Genomic DNA, 20,016 nt, shown 5'->3' with positions numbered 1-20,016 from the left:
CGGTTTTGGAGCAGTGGCTTCGTCCTTGCTGAGCGGCCTTTTCAGGTTATGTCGATATAGGACTCATTTTACTGTGGATATAGATACTTTTGTACCTGTTTCCTCCAGCATCTTCACAAGGTCCTTTGCTGTTGTTCTGGAATTGATTTGCACTTTTCGCACCAAAGTACGTTCATCTCTAGGAGACAGAACGCGTCTCCTTCCTGAGCAGTATGACGGCTGCGGGGTCCCATGGTGTTTATACTTGCGTACTATTGTTTGTACAGATAAACGTGGTACCTTCAGGCATTTGGAAATTGCTCCCAAGGATGAACCAGACTTGGAGGTCTACAAATGTTTTTCTGAGGTCTAGGCTGATTTCTTTTGATTTTCCCATGATGTCAAGCAAAGAGGCACTGAGTTTGAAGGTAGGCCTTGAAATACATCCACAGGTACACCTACAATTGACTCAAATTATGTATATTAGCCTATCAGAAGCTTCTAAAGCCATAACATAATTTTCTGGAATTTCCCAAGCTGTTTAAAGGCACAGTCAACTTAGTGTATGTAAACTTCTGAACCACTGGAATTGTGATACAGTGAATTATAAGTGAAATAATCTGTCTGTAAACAATTGTTGGGAAAATTACTTGTGTCATGTACAAAGTAGATGTCCTAACCGACTTGCCAAAACTATAGTTTGTTAACAAGAAATATGTGGAGTGGTTGAAAAACGAGTTTTAATGAATCCAACCTAAGTGTGTGTAAACTTCCGACTTCAACTGTATCAGACAGACAGAATCATACCGTCTCTAAGGTAGGTATCAGACAGAATCATACCGTCTCTAAGGTAGGTATCAGACAGAATCCTACCGTCTCTAAGGTAGGTATCAGACAGAATCCTACCGTCTCTAAGGTAGGTATCAGACAGAATCCTACCGTCTCTAAGGTAGGTATCAGACAGAATCCTACCGTCTCTAAGGTAGGTATCAGACAGAATCATACCGTCTCTAAGGTAGGTATCAGACAGAATCCTACCGTCTCTAAGGTAGGTATCAGACAGAATCATACCGTCTCTAAGGTAGGTATGATTCTGATTAGCGACTTGATTAGCGTAGTGTTAGCTAGCTACATAGTTGTCTTTGCTGTCCTTGTATCCAAGATAATTGTGTAGTTTAGAGAAATTTAGAGAAATTGTCGAGGTTACCTAGCCAGTTAGAGGTTACCTAGCCAGCTACACTTTCAAACAAAGTCAACAACGCAGCCACTGCTAGCCAGCCTACTTCACCAGCCAGCAGTACTATATCATTTTAGTCAATAAGATATATATTTTTTAATATATTTTATTTTTGCAACGTAAGCTTAACTTTCTGAACATTCGAGACGTGTAGTCCACTTGTCATTCTAATCTCCTTTGCATTAGCGTAGCCTCTTCTGTAGCCTGTCAACTATGTGTCTGTCTATCCCTCTTCTCTCCTCTCTGCACAGACCATACAAACGCTTCACACCGCGTGGCCGCTGCCACTCTAACCTGGTGGTCCCAGCGCGCACGACCCACGTGGAGTTCCAGGTCTCAGGCAGCCTCTGGAACTGCCGATCTGCGGCCAACAAGGCAGAGTTCATCTCAGCCTATGCTTCCCTCCAGTCCCTCGACTTCTTGGCACTGACGGAAACATGGATTACCACAGATAACACTGCTACTCCTACTGCTCTCTCCTCGTCTGCCCACGTGTTCTCGCACACCCCGAGAGCTTCTGGTCAGCGGGGTGGTGGCACTGGGATCCTCATCTCTCCCAAGTGGACATTCTCTCTTTCTCCCCTGACCCATCTGTCTATCGCCTCCTTTGAATTCCATGCTGTCACAGTTACCAGCCCTTTCAAGCTTAACATCCTTATCATTTATCGCCCTCCAGGTTCCCTTGGAGAGTTCATCAATGAGCTTGACGCCCTGATAAGTTCCTTTCCTGAGGATGGCTCACCTCTCACAGTTCTGGGTGACTTTAACCTCCCCACGTCTACCTTTGACTCATTCCTCTCTGCCTCCTTCTTTCCACTCCTCTCCTCTTTTGACCTCACCCTCTCACCTTCCCCCCCTACTCACAAGGCAGGCAATACGCTTGACCTCATCTTTACTAGATGCTGTTCTTCCACTAATCTCATTGCAACTCCCCTCCAAGTCTCCGACCACTACCTTGTATCCTTTTCCCTCTCGCTCTCATCCAACACTTCCCACACTGCCCCTACTCGGATGGTATCGCGCCGTCCCAACCTTCGCTCTCTCTCCCCCGCTACTCTCTCCTCTTCCATCCTATCATCTCTTCCCTCTGCTCAAACCTATCTCCTGATTCTGCCTCCTCAACCCTCCTCTCCTCCCTTTCTGCATCCTTTGACTCTCTATGTCCCCTATCCTCCAGGCCGGCTCGGTCCTCCCCTCCTGCTCCGTGGCTCGACGACTCACTGCGAGCTCACAGAACAGGGCTCCGGGCAGCCGAGCAGAAATGGAGGAAAACTCGCCTCCCTGCGGACCTGGCATCCTTTCACTCCCTCCTCTCTACATTCTCCTCTTCTGTCTCTGCTGCTAAAGCCACTTTCTACCACTCTAAATTCCAAGCATCTGCCTATAACCCTAGGAAGCTCTTTGCCACCTTCTCCTCCCTCCTGAATCCTCCTCCCCTTCCTCCCCCCTCCTCCCTCTCTGCAGATGACTTCGTCAACCATTTTGAAAAGAAGGTCGACGACATCCGATCCTCGTTTGCTAAGTCAAACGACACCGCTGGTTCTGCTCACACTGCCCTACCCTGTGCTTTGACCTCTTTCTCCCCTCTCTCTCCAGATGAAATCTCGCGTCTTGTGACGGCCGGCCGCCCAACAACCTGCCCGCTTGACCCTATCCCCTCCTCTCTTCTCCAGACCATTTCCGGAGACCTTCTCCCTTACCTCGCTCATCAACTCATCCTTGACCGCTGGCTACGTCCCTTCCGTCTTCAAGAGAGCGAGAGTTGCACCCCTTCTGAAAAAACCTACACTCGATCCCTCCGATGTCAACAACTACAGACCAGTATCCCTTCTTTCTTTTCTCTCCAAAACTCTTGAACGTGCCGTCCTTGGCCAGCTCTCCTGCTATCTCTCTCAGAATGACCTTCTTGATCCAAATCAGTCAGGTTTCAAGACTAGTCATTCAACTGAGACTGCTCTTCTCTGTGTCACGGAGGCGCTCCGCACTGCTAAAGCTAACTCTCTCTCCTCTGCTCTCATCCTTCTAGACCTATCGGCTGCCTTTGATACTGTGAACCATCAGATCCTCCTCTCCACCCTCTCCGAGCTGGGCATCTCCGGCGCGGCCCACGCTTGGATTGCGTCCTACCTGACAGGTCGCTCCTACCAGGTGGCGTGGCGAGAATCTGTCTCCGCACCACGTGCTCTCACCACTGGTGTCCCCCAGGGCTCTGTTCTAGGCCCTCTCCTATTCTCGCTATACACCAAGTCACTTGGCTCTGTCATATCCTCACATGGTCTCTCCTATCATTGCTATGCAGACGACACACAATTAATCTTCTCCTTTCCCCCCTCTGATAACCAGGTGGCGAATCGCATCTCTGCATGTCTGGCAGACATATCAGTGTGGATGACGGATCACCACCTCAAGCTGAACCTCGGCAAGACGGAGCTGCTCTTCCTCCCGGGGAAGGACTGCCCGTTCCATGATCTCGCCATCACGGTTGACAACTCCATTGTGTCCTCCTCCCAGAGTGCTAAGAACCTTGGCGTGATCCTGGACAACACCCTGTCGTTCTCAACTCACATCAAGGCGGTGACCCGTTCCTGTAGGTTCATGCTCTACAACATTCGCAGAGTACGACCCTGCCTCACACAGGTAGCGGCGCAGGTCCTAATCCAGGCACTTGTCATCTCCCGTCTGGATTACTGCAACTCGCTGTTGGCTGGGCTCCCTGCCTGTGCTATTAAACCCCTACAACTCATCCAGAACGCCGCAGCCCGTCTGGTGTTCAACCTTCCCAAGTTCTCTCACGTCACCCCGCTCTCTCCACTGGCTTCCAGTTGAAGCTCGCATCCGCTACAAGACCATGGTGCTTGCCTACGGAGCTGTGAGGGGAACGGCACCTCCGTACCTTCAGGCTCTGATCAGGCCCTACACCCAAACAAGGGCACTGCGTTCATCCACCTCTGGCCTGCTCGCCTCCCTACCTCTGAGGAAGTACAGTTCCCGCTCAGCCCAGTCAAAACTGTTCGCTGCTCTGGCACCCCAATGGTGGAACAAACTCCCTCACGACGCCAGGTCAGCGGAGTCAATCACCACCTTCCGGAGACACCTGAAACCCCACCTCTTTAAGGAATACCTAGGATAGGATAAAGTAATCATTCTAACCCCCCCCCTCCCCCTTAAAAGAGTTAGATGCACTATTGTAAAGTGGTTGTTCCACTGGACATCATAAGGTGAATGCACCAATTTGTAAGTCGCTCTGGATAAGAGCGTCTGCTAAATGACTTAAATGTAATGTAAATGTAGGTATCAGACAGAATCATACCGTCTCTAAGGTAGGTATCAGACAGACAGAATCATACCGTCTCTAAGGTAGGTATCAGACAGAATCCTACCGTCTCTAAGGTAGGTATCAGACAGACAGAATCATACTGTCTCTAAGGTAGGTATCAGACAGAATCCTACCGTCTCTAAGGTAGGTATCAGACAGAATCATACCGTCTCTAAGGTAGGTATCAGACAGAATCATACCGTCTCTAAGGTAGGTATCAGACAGAATCATACCGTCTCTAAGGTAGGTATCAGACAGAATCCTACCGTCTCTAAGGTAGGTATCAGACAGACAGAATCATACCGTCTCTAAGGTAGGTATCAGACAGACAGAATCATACCGTCTCTAAGGTAGGTATCAGACAGACAGAATCATACCGTCTCTAAGGTAGGTATCAGACAGACAGAATCCTACCGTCTCTAAGGTAGGTATCAGACAGACAGAATCCTACCGTCTCTAAGGTAGGTATCAGACAGAATCATACCTTCTCTAAGGTAGGTACCAGACAGAATCCTACCGTCTCTAAGGTAGGTACCAGACAGAATCCTACCGTCTCTAAGGTAGGTATCAGACAGAATCCTACCGTCTCTAAGGTAGGTATCAGACAGAATCCTACCGTCTCTAAGGTAGGTATCAGACAGAATCCTACCGTCTCTAAGGTAGGTATCAGACAGAATCCTACCGTCTCTAAGGTAGGTACCAGACAGAATCCTACCGTCTCTAAGGTAGGTATCAGACAGAATCCTACCGTCTCTAAGGTAGGTATCAGACAGAATCCTACCGTCTCTAAGGTACGTATCAGCGAAACAGAGACATCGCACCACTCCTGATAGAGAGTCGTCAGCTGATCTCGGTTCGATCCTCCTCTGCACCGGAGCTACTTCCTCCTGGTCAGCTAGCGCTGCGTTGGCTTCCTGGATCTACACACACAGGAAGTGATGTCACACCAATGTCACACTGGGCGTTATGTCACACTCATTGGATGCACTGTGAGAATCAAATACAATACAAGTACTGTTTGAATTCTAGACATTCACTGATATATCATTATTTAAATATTCCCCATATAATGTTGGGCAAACATGGCTGCCGTAGTGTCATGTAGATCCATCATGATGCTCATTCTCAACATCCAGGGTGCGTTGGGAAATTCACACCAGAGCCCTCTGGTTTGTCCTGCACATCAAGCTGTCACTACAGAAACAGGATATAGACTAGTGTCCTGTCCAGGGGGTGTCCTGTACATCACACCAGAGCCCTCTGGTTTGAGAGCGCCGGAGCGCACAAATCATTTATGAATTTTACGAACGTCCCCCGGTTGTTACGACAGTAAACATTGGCAACGAAAAAACACACTGTAGCTGTGTCAGTGACACAGCTACAGTCACTAAAGGTCTAGACAACATGAGCACTAACATGGTCTGTACATCACTAGTGTCCTGTCCAGGGGGTGTACTGTACATCAAGCTGTCTCACTGCGTGTGTTACCTTGCTGGTAGGGGTGTCCTGTACATCAAGCCGTCTCACTGCGTGTGTTACCTTGCTGGTAGGGGTGTCCTGTACATCAAGCCGTCTCACTGCGTGTGTTACCTTGCTGGTAGGGGTGTCCTGTACATCAAGCCGTCTCACTGCGTACGTTACCTTGCTGGTAGGGGTGTCCTGTACATCAAGCCGTCTCACTGTGTGTGTTACCTTGCTGGTAGGGGTGTCCTGTCCAGGGGGTGTCCTGTACATCAAGCCGTCTCACTGTGTGTGTTACCTTGCTGGTAGGGGTGTCCTGTACATCAAGCCGTCTCACTGCGTGTGTTACCTTGCTGGTAGGGGTGTCCTGTACATCAAGCTGTCTCACTGCGTGTGTTACCTTGCTGGTAGGGGTGTCCTGTCTCACTGTGTGTGTTACCTTGCTGGTAGGGGTGTCCTGTACATCAAGCCGTCTCACTGTGTGCGTTACCTTGCTGGTAGGGGTGTCCTGTACATCAAGCCGTCTCACTGCGTGTGTTACCTTGCTGGTAGGGGTGTCCTGTACATCAAGCCGTCTCACTGTGTGTGTTACCTTGCTGGTAGGGGTGTCCTGTCCAGGGGGTGTCCTACCTTGCTGGTAGGGGTGTCCTGTCCAGGGGGTGTCCTACCTTGCTGGTAGGGGTGTCCTGTCCAGGGGGTGTCCTACCTTGCTGGTAGGGGTGTCCTGTCCAGGGGGTGTCCTACCTTGCTGGTAGGGGTGGGGACGGGGCGTTTCTTCCCAGACACTCGACTCTTCCGGATGCGTCTGAAGCTCTGTCTGAGAGACTTCTTCAGACTCTTCACTCTGCTGAGAGGTCCCTCCATCGCTAGGGAGTCGTTAGGGTGCAGGGTACACCTGGAGACAAGAGAACAGCTTAACAACACACCAGAGGGGACACCTGGAGACAAGAGAGAGACAGAACAGTGTGTGTGTCTGTGTGTGTGTGTACCTGGCCAGTACAGTCATGTATGTGTGTGTGTGTGTGTGTGTGTGTGTGTGTGTGTGTGTGTGTGTGTGTGTGTGTGTGTACCTGGCCAGAACAGCAGTGCGTCTGTGGTAGTCAAACAGTCCGAAGCCGTGACTCGTCCCGAACGCTACGAGGTTCCACTCCGCATGCAGCATCACGGCGGTAACAGAGGCTGGGGGGAGGGCCTGCACCATGACCAATGGTTGGAAGCCTGGAGGGAAGGGGGCGGGGCTGGCTCGGGGCTCCAGCCTATCATGGCCCTTCCAGGTGAACCCCTCTCGGTCCTGAAGCAGGTCGACCGTGGAGACGTGGACCGTGTGATCCGACCGCTCATCACTCAGACCCAGCACGATCACCTGGAGACATAGACACACAGAGACACACAGAGATACACACACACAGACACACACAGACACAGACAGACAGACAGACACACACACACACACACACACACACAGAGACAGAGAGACAGACACACACACAGAGACAGAGAGACACACACACAGAGACAGACACTTAGATTTTATTGACAGAGCTCTCAAGAAGAAGAGGAGTGTCCAATTACACAAACACAGTTCTCTGTGTGTGTGTGTGTACCTGTCCAGCGGTCCCGGCCACCACCAGTCTACAGCTGTGTGTGTGTGTGTGTGTGTGTGTGTGTGTGTGTGTGTGTGTGTGTGTGTGTGTGTACCTGTCCAGCGGTCCCGGCCACCACCAGTCTACAGCTGTGTGTGTGTGTGTGTGTGTGTGTGTGTGTGTGTGTGTGTGTGTGTGTACCTGTCCAGCGGTCCCAGCCACCACCAGTCTACAGCTGTATTTACACAGACTGATCTTCTGGATCCCGAGACGAGGATCATCACTATACGGATCGAAACAGCCCACCTGGAACACACACCATCATCATCATCATCATCACTATACGGATCGAAACAGCCCACCTGGAACACACACCATCATCATCATCATCATCACTATACGGATCGAAACAGCCCACCTGGAACACACACCATCATCATCATCATTATCATCATCATCACTATACGGATCAAAACAGCCCACCTGGAACACACACCATCATCATCATCATCACTATACGGATCAAAACAGCCCACCTGGAACACACACCATCATCATCATCACTATACGGGTCAAAACAGCCCACCTGGAACACACACCATCATCATCATCATCACTATACGGATCAAAACAGCCTACCTGGAACACACACCATCATCATCATCACTATACGGATCAAAACAGCCCACCTGGAACACACACCATCATCATCATCATCATCACTATACGGATCAAAACAGCCCACCTGGAACACACACCATCATCATCATCATCACTATACGGATCAAAACAGCCCACCTGGAACACACACCATCATCATCATCATCATCACTATACGGGTCAAAACAGCCCACCTGGAACACACACCATCATCATCATCATCACTATACGGATCAAAACAGCCCACCTGGAACACACACCATCATCACTATACGGATCAAAACAGCCCACCTGGAACACACACCATCATCATCATCATCATCACTATACGGATCAAAACAGCCCACCTGGAACAAACACCATCATCATCATCATCATCATCACTATACGGATCAAAACAGCCCACCTGGAACACACACCATCATCATCATCACTATACGGGTCAAAACAGCCCACCTGGAACACACACCATCATCATCATCATCATCACTATACGGATCAAAACAGCCACCTGGAACACACACCATCATCATCATCATCATCACTATACGGATCAAAACAGCCCACCTGGAACACACACCACCATCATCATCATCACCATCATCATCATCATCATCACTATACGGATCAAAACAGCCCACCTAGAACACACACCATCATCATCATCATCATCACTATACGGATCAAAACAGCACACCTGGTACACACACCATCATTATCATCATCATCATCACTATACGGATCAAAACAGCCCACCTGGAACACACACCATCATCATCATCACTATACGGATCAAAACAGCCCACCTGGAACACACATCATCATCATCATCATCATCACTATACGGATCAAAACAGCCCACCTGGAACACACACCATCATCATCATCACTATACGGATCAAAACAGCCCACCTGGAACACACACCATCATCATCATCACTATACGGATCAAAACAGCCCACCTGGAACACACACCATCATCATCATCATCATCACTATACGGATCAAAACAGCCCACCTGGAACACACACCATCATCATCATCATCACTATACGGATCAAAACAGCCCACCTGGAACACACACCATCATCATCATCATCATCACTATACGGATCAAAACAGCCCACCTGGAACACACACCATCATCATCATCATCATCATCACTATACGGATCAAAACAGCCCACCTGGAACACACACCATCATCATCATCATCACTATACGGATCAAAACAGCCCACCTGGAACACACACCATCATCATCATCATCATCACTATACGGATCAAAACAGCCCACCTGGAACACACACCATCATCATCATCATCATCATCATCATCACTATACGGGTCAAAACAGCCCACCTGGAACACACACCATCATCATCATCACTATACGGATCAAAACAGCCCACCTGGAACACAGACCATCATCATCATCACTATACGGGTCAAAACAGCCCACCTGGAACACACACCATCATCATCATCATCAAAACAGCCCACCTGGAACACACACCATCATCATCATCATCACTATACGGATCAAAACAGCCTACCTGGAACACACACCATCATCATCATCATCATCACTATACGGATCAAAACAGCCCACCTGGAACACACACCATCATCATCATCACTATACGGGTCAAAACAGCCCACCTGGAACACACACCATCATCATCATCATCACTATACGGATCAAAACAGCCCACCTCAAACACACACCATCATCATCATCACTATACGGATCAAAACAGCCCACCTGGAACACACCATCATCATCATCATCATCATCATCATCACTATACGGATCAAAACAGCCCACCTGGAACACACACCATCATCATCATCACTATACAGATCAAAACAGCCCACCTGGAACACACACCATCATCATCATCATCACTATACGGGTCAAAACAGCCCACCTGGAACACACACCATCATCATCATCATCACTATACGGATCAAAACAGCCCACCTGGAACACACACCATCATCATCACCATCATCATCACTATACAGATCGAAACAGCCCACCTGGAACACACACCATCATCATCATCACTATACGGATCAAAACAGCCCACCTAGAACACACACCATCATCATCATCACTATACGGATCAAAACAGCCCACCTGGAACACACACCATCATCATCATCACTATACGGATCAAAACAGCCCACCTGGAACACACACCATCATCATCATCATCACTATACGGATCAAAACAGCCCACCTGGAACACACACCATCATCATCATCATCATCATCACTATACGGATCAAAACAGCCCACCTGGAACACACACCATCATCATCATCACTATACGGATCAAAACAGCCCACCTGGAACACACACCACCATCATCATCATCATCATCATCACCATCATCATCATCACTATACGGATCAAAACAGCCCACCTGGAACACACACCATCATCATCATCATCATCACTATACGGATCAAAACAGCCCACCTGGAACACACACCATCATCATCATCATCATCATCACTATATGGATCAAAACAGCCCACCTGGAACACACATCATCATCATCATCATCATCATCACTATACGGATCAAAACAGCCACCTGGAACACACATCATCATCATCATCACTATACGGATCAAAACAGCCCACCTGGAACACACACCATCATCATCATCATCACTATACGGGTCAAAACAGCCACCTGGAACACACACCTTCATCATCATCATCACTATACGGACCAAAACAGCCCACCTGGAACACACACCATCATCATCATCACTATACGGGTCAAAACAGCCCACCTGGAACACACACCATCATCATCATCATCATCAAAACAGCCCACCTGGAACACACACCATCATCATCATCATCACTATACGGATCAAAACAGCCCACCTAGAACACACACCATCATCATCATCACTATACGGATCAAAACAGCCCACCTGGAACACACACCATCATCATCATCATCATCATCATCATCACCATCACTATACGGATCAAAACAGCCCACCTGGAACACACACCATCATCATCATCATCATCATCACTATACGGATCAAAACAGCCCACCTGGAACACACACCATCATCATCACTACTATACGGATCAAAACAGCCCACCTGGAACACACAACATCATCATCATCATCACTATACGGATCAAAACAGCCCACCTGGAACACACACCATCATCATCATCATCACTATACGGATCAAAACAGCCCACCTAGAACACACACCATCATCATCATCATCATCACTATACGGATCAAAACAGCCCACCTGGAACACACACCATCATCATCATCATCATCACTATACGGATCAAAACATCCCACCTGGAACACACACCATCATCATCATCATCACTATACGGATCAAAACAGCCCACCTGGAACACACACCATCATCATCATCATCATCACTATACGGATCAAAACAGCCCACCTGGAACACACACCATCATCATCATCATCATCACTATACGGATCAAAACAGCCCACCTGGAACACACACCATCATCATCATCATTATCACTATACGGATCAAAACAGCCCACCTGGAACACACACCATCATCATCATCATCACTATACGGATCAAAACAGCCCACCTGGAACACACACCATCATCATCATCATCATCACTATACGGATCAAAACAGCCCACCTGGAACACACACCATCATCATCATCACTATACGGATCAAAACAGCCCACCTGGAACACAGACCATCATCACTATAGGGATCAAAACAGCCCACCTGGAACACACACCATCAGCATCATCATCATCATCACTATACGGATCAAAACAGCCGACCTGGAACATACACCATCATCATCATCACCATCATCACTATACGGATCAAAACAGCCCACCTGGAACACACACCATCATCATCATCATCATCACTATACGGATCAAAACAGCCCACCTGGAACACACACCATCATCATCATCATCACTATACGGATCAAAACAGCCCACCTGGAACACACACCATCATCATCATCATCATCACTATACGGATCAAAACAGCCCACCTGGAACACACACCATCATCATCATCATCATCACTATACGGATCAAAACAGCCCACCTGGAACACACCATCATCATCATCATCATCATCACTATAGGGATCAAAACAGCCCACCTGGAACACACACCATCATCATCATCATCATCACTATACGGATCAAAACAGCCCACCTGGAACACACACCATCATCATCATCATCATCATCATCACTATACGGATCAAAACAGCCCACCTGGAACACACACCATCATCATCATCATCACTATACGGATCAAAACAGCCCACCTGGAACACACACCATCATCATCATCATCATCATCACTATACGGATCAAAACAGCCCACCTAGAACACACACCATCATCATCATCATCACTATACGGATCAAAACAGCCCACCTGGAACACACACCATCATCATCATCATCACTATACGGATCAAAACAGCCCACCTGGAACACACATCATCATCATCATCACTATACGGATCAAAACAGCCCACCTGGAACACACACCATCATCATCATCATCATCATCATCACTGTACGGATCAAAACAGCCCACCTGGAACACACACCATCATCATCATCATCATCACTATACGGATCAAAACAGCCCACCTAGAACACACACCATCATCATCATCATCACTATACGGATCAAAACAGCCCACCTGGAACACACACCATCATCATCATCATCATCATCACTATACGGATCAAAACAGCCCACCTGGAACACACACCATCATCATCATGACACAATACCCATAATGACTGACTCAATACTTCATAATGACTCAATACCCCGCGACGACTCAATACCCCGCGACGACTCAATACCCCGCGACGACTCAATACCCCGCGACGACTCAATACCCCGCGACGACTCAATACCCCGCGACGACTCAATACCCCGCGACGACTCAATACCCCGCGACGACTCAATACCCCGCGACGACTCAATACCCCGCGACGACTCAATACCCCATGACGACTCAATACCCCATGACGACTCAATACCCCATGACGACTCAATACCCCATGACGACACAATACCCCATGACGACTCAATACCCAATGACGACACCCCGTAATGATACCCCATAATGATACCCCATAATGACACAATACCACATAATGATACCCCATGACGACTCGATACCCCATAACGACACAATACCCAATAATGATACCCTATAATGAATATGACGACACAATAATGACTCAATACCCCATGATGACTCAATACCCCGCGACGACTCAATACCCCGCGACGACTCAATACCATGACGACACCCCATAATGATACCCCATAATGATACCCCACAATGACAAAATACCCCCATAATGAATCCCACAATGATACCCCATAATGACACAATACCACATAATGATACCCTATAATGAATATGACGACACAATAATGACACAATACCCCGCAACGACTCAATACCCCGCAACGACTCAATAATGACACAATACCCCGCAACGACTCAATACCCCGCGACGACTCAATACCCCGCGACGACTCAATACCCCGCGACGACTCAATACCCCGCGACGACTCAATACCCCGCGACGACTCAATACCCCGCGACGACTCAATACCCCGCGACGACTCAATACCCCGCGACGACACCCCATAATGATACCCCACAATGACAAAATACCCCCATAATGAATCCCATAATGATACCCCATAATGACACAATACCACATAATGATACCCCATGACCACTCGATACCCAATAATGATACCCTATAATGAATCGATACCCCATAATGATACCGCATAACGACACGAAACCCCATAACGACACGATACCCCATAACGACACAATACCCCATAACGACTCAATACCCCATAACGACTCAATACCCCATAATGACTCAATACCCCCATAATAATAAATACCCCCATAATGAATCAATAACCCATAATCATAACCCATAACGACACAAAACCCAATAATGATACCCTATAATGACACGATACCCCATAAGGAATCAATACCCCATAACGACAATACCCAATAACGACTCAATACCCCATGACGACACAATACCCCATAATAATAAATACCCCCATAATGAATCAATAACCCATAATCATAACGACGCAATACCCAATAATGATACCCTATAATGACACGATACCCCATAAGGAATCAATACCCCATAACGACTCAATACCCCATAACGGCTCAATACCCCATAACGGCTCAATACCCCATAATGACACAATACCCAATAAGGACTCAATAATGACAATACCCCATGATGATACCCCATGACGCCACAATACCCCATAATGATACCCCATAACGACACAAAACCCCATGACGACACAAAACCCCATAATAACAAAGTGAAAAGAGGTTTTTAGAAATGTTTGCAAATTTATAAGAAATGTGTGAGCGCGGGCTTGCGTGTGTGTGCAAGTGTCGGTGTGTGTGTGTGTGTCAGTGTGTGTGTGTGCGCGCGTGTCGGTGTGTGTGTGTGTCAGTGTGTGTGTGTGTGTCAGTGTGTGTGTGTGTGCCAGTGTGTGTGTGTGAGTGTGTGTCAGTGTGTGTGTGTCAGTGTGTGTGTGTGTGTGTCAGTGCGTGTGTGTGTCAGTGCGTGTGTGTGTCAGTGCGTGTGTGTGTCAGTGCGTGTGTGTGTCAGTGCGTGTGTGTGTCAGTGCGTGTGTGTGTGTGTGTGTGTGTGTGAGTGTTCTGACCTTCCTGAAGGGAGGCCACTCCTCCTCTTGCAGTGCTTCGGGGTCGTCGTTAGGGTCCAGGGGGTCGTCGTTAGGGTCACAGTCGGTGTGGAAGACGTTAGCCGTGCTGAGCTTGTAGAGAGGAGTCATGGCAACAGCAGACACATCCCAGAACCGTACTGTACCGTCCTCATGCCTGCACACACACACACACACACACACACACACACACACACACACACACACACACACACACACACACACACACACACACACACACACACACACACACACACACACACACACACACACACACACACACACACACACACACACACACACACACACACACACACACACACACACCTCTTAACATAGTGGAGACAGGAGATACAGTTGAAGTCGGAAGTTTACATACACCTTAGCCAAATACATATAAACTCAGTTTTCACAATTCTTCCTTGTTGAGTGGCCTTTCAGGTTATGTCGATATTGGACTCGTTTTCCTGTGGATATAGATACTTTTGTACCTGTTTCCTCCAGCATCTTCACAAGGTCCTTTGCTGTTGTTCTGGGATTGATTTGAACTTTTCGCACCAAAGTACGTTCATCTCTAGGGAACATAACGCGTCTCCTTCCTGAGCAGTATGATGGCTGCGTGGTCCCATGGTGTTTATACTTGCGTACTATTGTTTGTACAGATGAACGTGGTACCTTCAGGCGTTTGGAAATTGCTCCCAAGGATGAACCAGACTGATTTTCCCATGATGTCACGCAAAGAGGCACTGAGTTTGAAGGAAGGCCTTGAAATTCATCCACAGGTACACCTCCAATTGACTCAAATTATGTCAATTAGCCAATCAGAAGCTTCTAAAGCCATGATATAATTTTATGGAATTTTCCAAGCTGTTTAAAGGCACAGTCAACTTAGTGTGTGTAAACTTCTGAGCCACTGGAATTGTGATACAGTGAATTATAAGTGAAATAATCTGTCTGTAAACAATTGTTGGAGAAATTACTTGTGTCATGCACAAAGTAGATGTCCTAACCGACTTGCCAAACTACAGTTTGTTAACAAGAAATGTGTGGAGTGGTTGAAAAACGAGTTTTAATGACTCCAACCTAAGTGTGGAGTCATTAACATAGTGGAGACAGTAGGAAGACTACATAAGACCATGTGTGTGTGTGTGTGTGTGTGTGTGTGTGTGTGTTTACCCCGTCAGCAGCAACTCCTGTTGTTTGGGCGGGGGCGCTAGATTCTTCCCTCCACATATCGGCCAACTCTATACACACACACACACACACATCCCCCTTTAGGTTAGATGACTGATACACACATTGCAGCAGAGAGACTAATTTGATAAGTAAGGCCTCATTCATACAGCTGTGAACGTCTGTCTCTCTGATGACCTGTCCCCTCTGACCCCTCTGTTCTAGTGCCAACTCCAACCCTCCCTGGCACTGCCACACGTAGGCAGGCTGGTATGATATACGACACCGACAGATGGTACTGGCTGCAAAGCATTTAACTGTGGACATCTGCAGCAAAGCTAACAATGCTAATACAGGCTAACCTGCTGCTAAGCTAACAATGCTAATACAGGTTAACCTGCTGCTAAGCTAACAACGCTAATACAGGCTAACCTGCTGCTAAGCTAACAATAATAATACAGGCTAACCTGCTGCTAAGCTAACAATGCTAATACAGACTAACCTGCTGCTAAGCTAAAAACACTAATACAGGCTAACCTGCTGCTAAACTGACAATGCTAATACAGACTACCCCGCTGTTAAGCTAACAACGCTAACATGTTGCTAAACTAACAACGCTAATCCAGGCTAAACTGCTGCTAAGCTAAGAAGGACTTGCTAATAACCCAGTGAGCAAACCTGGTTGAAAATATATAATTTCTGACTGGGAATACAGATACACCTAGGCCATATTCATTAGTGCACACAGTAACAAAACATTTTGCAACGTAAAACAAGCGTTTCTCATTGGACAAGTTCAGGGAGTCCCTTCACCGTTTCCATCTGATTTCTTCCATTTGGTACCTAATGAATAAAACACTGGTTGGGGTGGGTGAGAACACGTGTGTGTGTGTGTGTGTGTACAATGTCTCACCCCGTGTGCGTGTTTCACTCCGTTTGCGTGTTGAGTGCCCTGGCTTTTCCCGGCGGCAGCCAGGCGGTCCCAGAGCTTGGCGGGGACGTTGTCCAGGTGACAGGAAGTGGTGATGGCTGAGGAGTGGAGCGGAGCAAGGTAGGGAGGAAGGACAGAGGGCCACCCGGTGGTCAGGAGGTCTATCACAACCAGCTCCTCCTCCAGTAAAACCACTAGGGCTGTAGGATCGTCACAGTCTGGGAGAGGAAATACACATTATTAACACAGGGGGGGTCCCAGTTAGGGAGGAGGGACAGAGGGCCACCTGGTGGTGAGGAGGTCTATCACAACCAGCTCCTCCTCCAGTAAAACCACTAGGGCTGTAGGATTATCATAGTCTGGGAGAGGAAATACACATTGTTAATACAGGGGGTCAGGTAGCCTAGCGGCGAGGAGCGCTGGGACAATCCCAGAGCAAATAAATCGTTGGATGTGCCCTTTGAGCAAGTCACTTAACCCTAATTGTGCCAGTGTGTCTCTCTCTGGATAAGTCAGTCTCTCTCTCTCTCACCGTGCTCCAGGTCAGTGGTGTGGACCGTGAAGAAGTCTATAACTCTGGATAAGTGAGTCTCTCTCTCTCACCGTGCTCCAGGTCACTGGTGTGGACCGTGAAGAAGTCTATAACTCTGGATAAGTGTGTCTCTCTCTCTCACCGTGCTCCAGGTCAGTGGTGTGGACCGTGAAGAAGTCTATAACTGGATAAGTGGGTCTCTCTCTCTCACCGTGCTCCAGGTCACTGGTGTGGACCGTGAAGAAGTCTATAACTCTGGATAAGTGTGTCTCTCTCTCTCACCGTGCTCCAGGTCAGTGGTGTGGACCGTGAAGAAGTCTATAACTCTGGATAAGTGGGTCTCTCTCTCTCACCGTGCTCCAGGTCAGTGGTGTGGACCGTGAAGAAGTCTACAACTCTGGATAAGTGTGTCTCTCTCTCTCTCACCGTGCTCCAGGTCAGTGGTGTGGACCGTGAAGAAGTCTACAACTCTGGATAAGTGTGTCTCTCTCTCTCTCACCGTGCTCCAGGTCAGTGGTGTGGACCGTGAAGAAGTCTACAACTCTGGAGGTGAAGTCCAGAGTGACGTGTTGTTTGTCCTGTTGGATGGTCACACAGTGACGGTCTCCATAACTGGCTCTGGGCATTCCTCCACTGTAGAGGACTACTGGACACCTACATGAGAGACAGAGACAGACAGAGAGACAGAGAGAGAGGGGCAGTGAGAGAGAGAGGGACAGTGAGAGAGAGGGGGACAGTGAGAGAGACAGTGAGAGAGAGGGGCAGTGAGAGAGAGGGGGACAGTGAGAGAGAGAGGGACAGTGAGAGAGAGAGGGACAGTGAAAGAGAGAGAGAGGGACAGTGAGAGAGAGAGAGGGACAGTGAGAGAGAGATAGGGACAGTGAGAGAAAGAGAGGGGCAGTGAGAGAGAGAGAGGGGCAGTGAGAGAGAGCGAGGGGCAGTGAGAGAGAGAGCGAGGGGCAGTGAGAGAGAGAGAGAGAGAGGGGCAGTGAGAGAGAGAGGGACAGTGAGAGAGAGAGAGAGGGGCAGTGAGAGAGAGAGAGGGGCAGTGAGAGAGAGAGGGGCAGTGAGAGAGAGAGGGGCAGTGAGAGAGAGAGGGACAGTGAGAGAGAGAGAGAGAGAGGGGCAGTGAGAGAGAGAGAGAGGGGCAGTGAGAGAGAGAGGGACAGTGAGAGAGAGAGGGGCAGTGAGAGAGAGAGGGGCAGTGAGAGAGAGAGAGGGGGCAGTGAGAGAGAGGGGCAGTGAGAGAGTGGGGGACAGTGAGAGAGTGGGGGACAGTGAGAGAGTGGGGGACAGTGAGAGAGTGGGGGACAGTGAGAGAGAGAGGGGCAGTGAGAGAGAGAGGGGCAGTGAGAGAGAGAAGGGCAGTGATAGAGTGGGGGGCAGTGAGAGAGAGAAGGGCAGTGATAGAGTGGGGGGCAGTGAGAGAGTGGGGGACAGTGAGAGAGTGGGGGACAGTGAGAGAGTGGGGGACAGTGAGAGAGAGAGGGGCAGTGAGAGAGAGAAGGGCAGTGATAGAGTGGGGGGCAGTGAGAGAGTGGGGGACAGTGAGAGAGAGAGGGACAGTGAGAGAGATGTTTGTTACACTAACAGCTGTAACAGTGATAGCTAGGGGTTATAGACAGCTGTAACAGTGATAGCTAGGGGTTATAGACAGCTGTAACAGTGATAGCTAGGGGTTATAGACAGCTGTATCAGTGATAGCTAGGGGTTATAGACAGCTGTAACAGTGATAGCTAGGGGTTATAGACAGCTGTAACAGTGATAGCTAGGGGTTATAGACAGCTGTAACAGTGATAGCTAGGGGTTATAGACAGCTGTATCAGTGATAGCTAGGGGTTATAGACAGCTGTAACAGTGATAGCTAGGGGTTATAGACAGCTGTAACAGTGATAGCTAGGGGTTATAGACAGCTGTAACAGTGATAGCTAGGGGTTATAGACAGCTGTAACAGTGATAGCTAGGGGTTATAGACAGCTGTAACAGTGATAGCTAGGGGTTATAGACAGCTGTATCAGTGATAGCTAGGGGTTATAGACAGCTGTAACAGTGATAGCTAGGGGTTATAGACAGCTGTATCAGTGATAGCTAGGGGTTATAGACAGCTGTAACAGTGATAGCTAGGGGTTATAGACAGCTGTAACAGTGATAGCTAGGGGTTATAGACAGCTGTAACAGTGATAGACAGCTGTAACAGTGATAGACAGTTGTAACAGTGATAGCTAGGGGTTATAGACAGCTGTAACAGTGATAGCTAGGGGTTATAGACAGCTGTAACAGTGATAGCTAGGGGTTATAGACAGCTGTAACAGTGATAGCTAGGGGTTATAGACAGCTGTAACAGTGAT

General features: G+C 48.2%; 1 protein-coding gene across 3 annotated transcripts in view; it reads right to left on the bottom strand.

Annotated features, from left to right (window-relative positions):
• Nucleotides 1-20,016, bottom strand: part of llgl1 (LLGL scribble cell polarity complex component 1) — a 183,156-nt gene that overhangs the window by 83,415 nt on the left and 79,725 nt on the right. For all 3 annotated transcript variants that reach the window (XM_071390588.1, XM_071390575.1, XM_071390583.1), the window contains exons 9-16: nucleotides 18,168-18,322; nucleotides 17,119-17,354; nucleotides 16,209-16,276; nucleotides 15,015-15,189; nucleotides 7,778-7,882; nucleotides 7,064-7,356; nucleotides 6,738-6,888; nucleotides 5,314-5,452 (exon numbers count right to left, since the gene is read on the bottom strand). In XM_071390588.1, the coding sequence (XP_071246689.1) occupies nucleotides 5,314-5,452; nucleotides 6,738-6,888; nucleotides 7,064-7,356; nucleotides 7,778-7,882; nucleotides 15,015-15,189; nucleotides 16,209-16,276; nucleotides 17,119-17,354; nucleotides 18,168-18,322 (1,322 nt within the window). The remainder of the gene's footprint in view (nucleotides 1-5,313; nucleotides 5,453-6,737; nucleotides 6,889-7,063; nucleotides 7,357-7,777; nucleotides 7,883-15,014; nucleotides 15,190-16,208; nucleotides 16,277-17,118; nucleotides 17,355-18,167; nucleotides 18,323-20,016) is intronic.

This window comes from Salvelinus alpinus, chromosome 1 (assembly GCF_045679555.1).
Source record: "Salvelinus alpinus chromosome 1, SLU_Salpinus.1, whole genome shotgun sequence".
Lineage (NCBI taxonomy): Eukaryota > Metazoa > Chordata > Actinopteri > Salmoniformes > Salmonidae > Salvelinus > Salvelinus alpinus.
Note: the sequence above shows the minus strand (reverse complement) of the source record. Positions and strands in the feature narration are given on the sequence as shown.